At 28.3% G+C, this 807-nt stretch overlaps 1 protein-coding gene across 3 annotated transcripts in view; it reads right to left on the reverse strand.

The window, feature by feature from the left end:
- LOC106873141 (uncharacterized) overlaps positions 1-807 on the reverse strand; it is an 83,961-nt gene that overhangs the window by 42,993 nt on the left and 40,161 nt on the right. For all 3 annotated transcript variants that reach the window (XM_014920372.2, XM_052973711.1, XM_052973710.1), the window contains exon 4: positions 585-671. In XM_014920372.2, coding sequence (XP_014775858.1) covers positions 585-671 — 87 coding nt within the window. The remainder of the gene's footprint in view (positions 1-584; positions 672-807) is intronic.

The following is an 807-nucleotide window of genomic DNA, read 5'->3' on the forward strand; positions in this document are numbered from 1 at the left end:
TATATATATATATATATATATATATATATATATATATGCACATATACATATTATAATGGAGTATGGAGAATTATACATCTTCAGAATTTATTTATTAAAAGTATTTTCTTCGTATTCCATTCCAACACATGTTTCAGTTGGATAAGTGTCCCAGAGTTTTTTGATATAACAGTTATGTGCATTTAGCAGATTATATTTAATCAATTGCAATACATACAAATCCAAAAGCTGAGAATCATACACAGCTTTATTCAAAGTGTTAACCATATAAGTGGGTGAAGCAAATAGGTGAGCTTGTTTCACTCATCTGTATGAGTTGCTAGAAATAGTAACCAAATCCCACTCAAAGCAAACTCTAAAATTTTGAAAATGGGAAGGACAAATTTGATGATGCTGCCTTAGATACACAATGTCTGGATTAATAATGGAATCATTAAATCTGATGCATGAAATTAAAAATGTGCACCAATTAGTAGTACTTGTAATTTTAAGAATTTGTGAGAAGGGAAAAAAAAAAAACTGTAATTTAAAAAGAAAAATTATTAAATTTTTAAAAAGTTAATAAGCAAAGGAAAACAACTCACTATTGATTGGAAATAACTTTGATCGGGAATGCTTTGACAAATCTTCATGACTTTTGCTACTTGCCCAAAATGCTTTGTCTTTAGAATCTAAAAAATATTTTCAGATATATTATACATATATATATATATATATATATATATATCATCATCATCATCATCATCGTTTAACATCCGCTTTCCATGCTAGCATGGGTTGGACGATTTGACTGAGGACTGGTGAACC

This window comes from Octopus bimaculoides, chromosome 16, assembly GCF_001194135.2.
Source record: "Octopus bimaculoides isolate UCB-OBI-ISO-001 chromosome 16, ASM119413v2, whole genome shotgun sequence".
Taxonomy (NCBI): domain Eukaryota; kingdom Metazoa; phylum Mollusca; class Cephalopoda; order Octopoda; family Octopodidae; genus Octopus; species Octopus bimaculoides.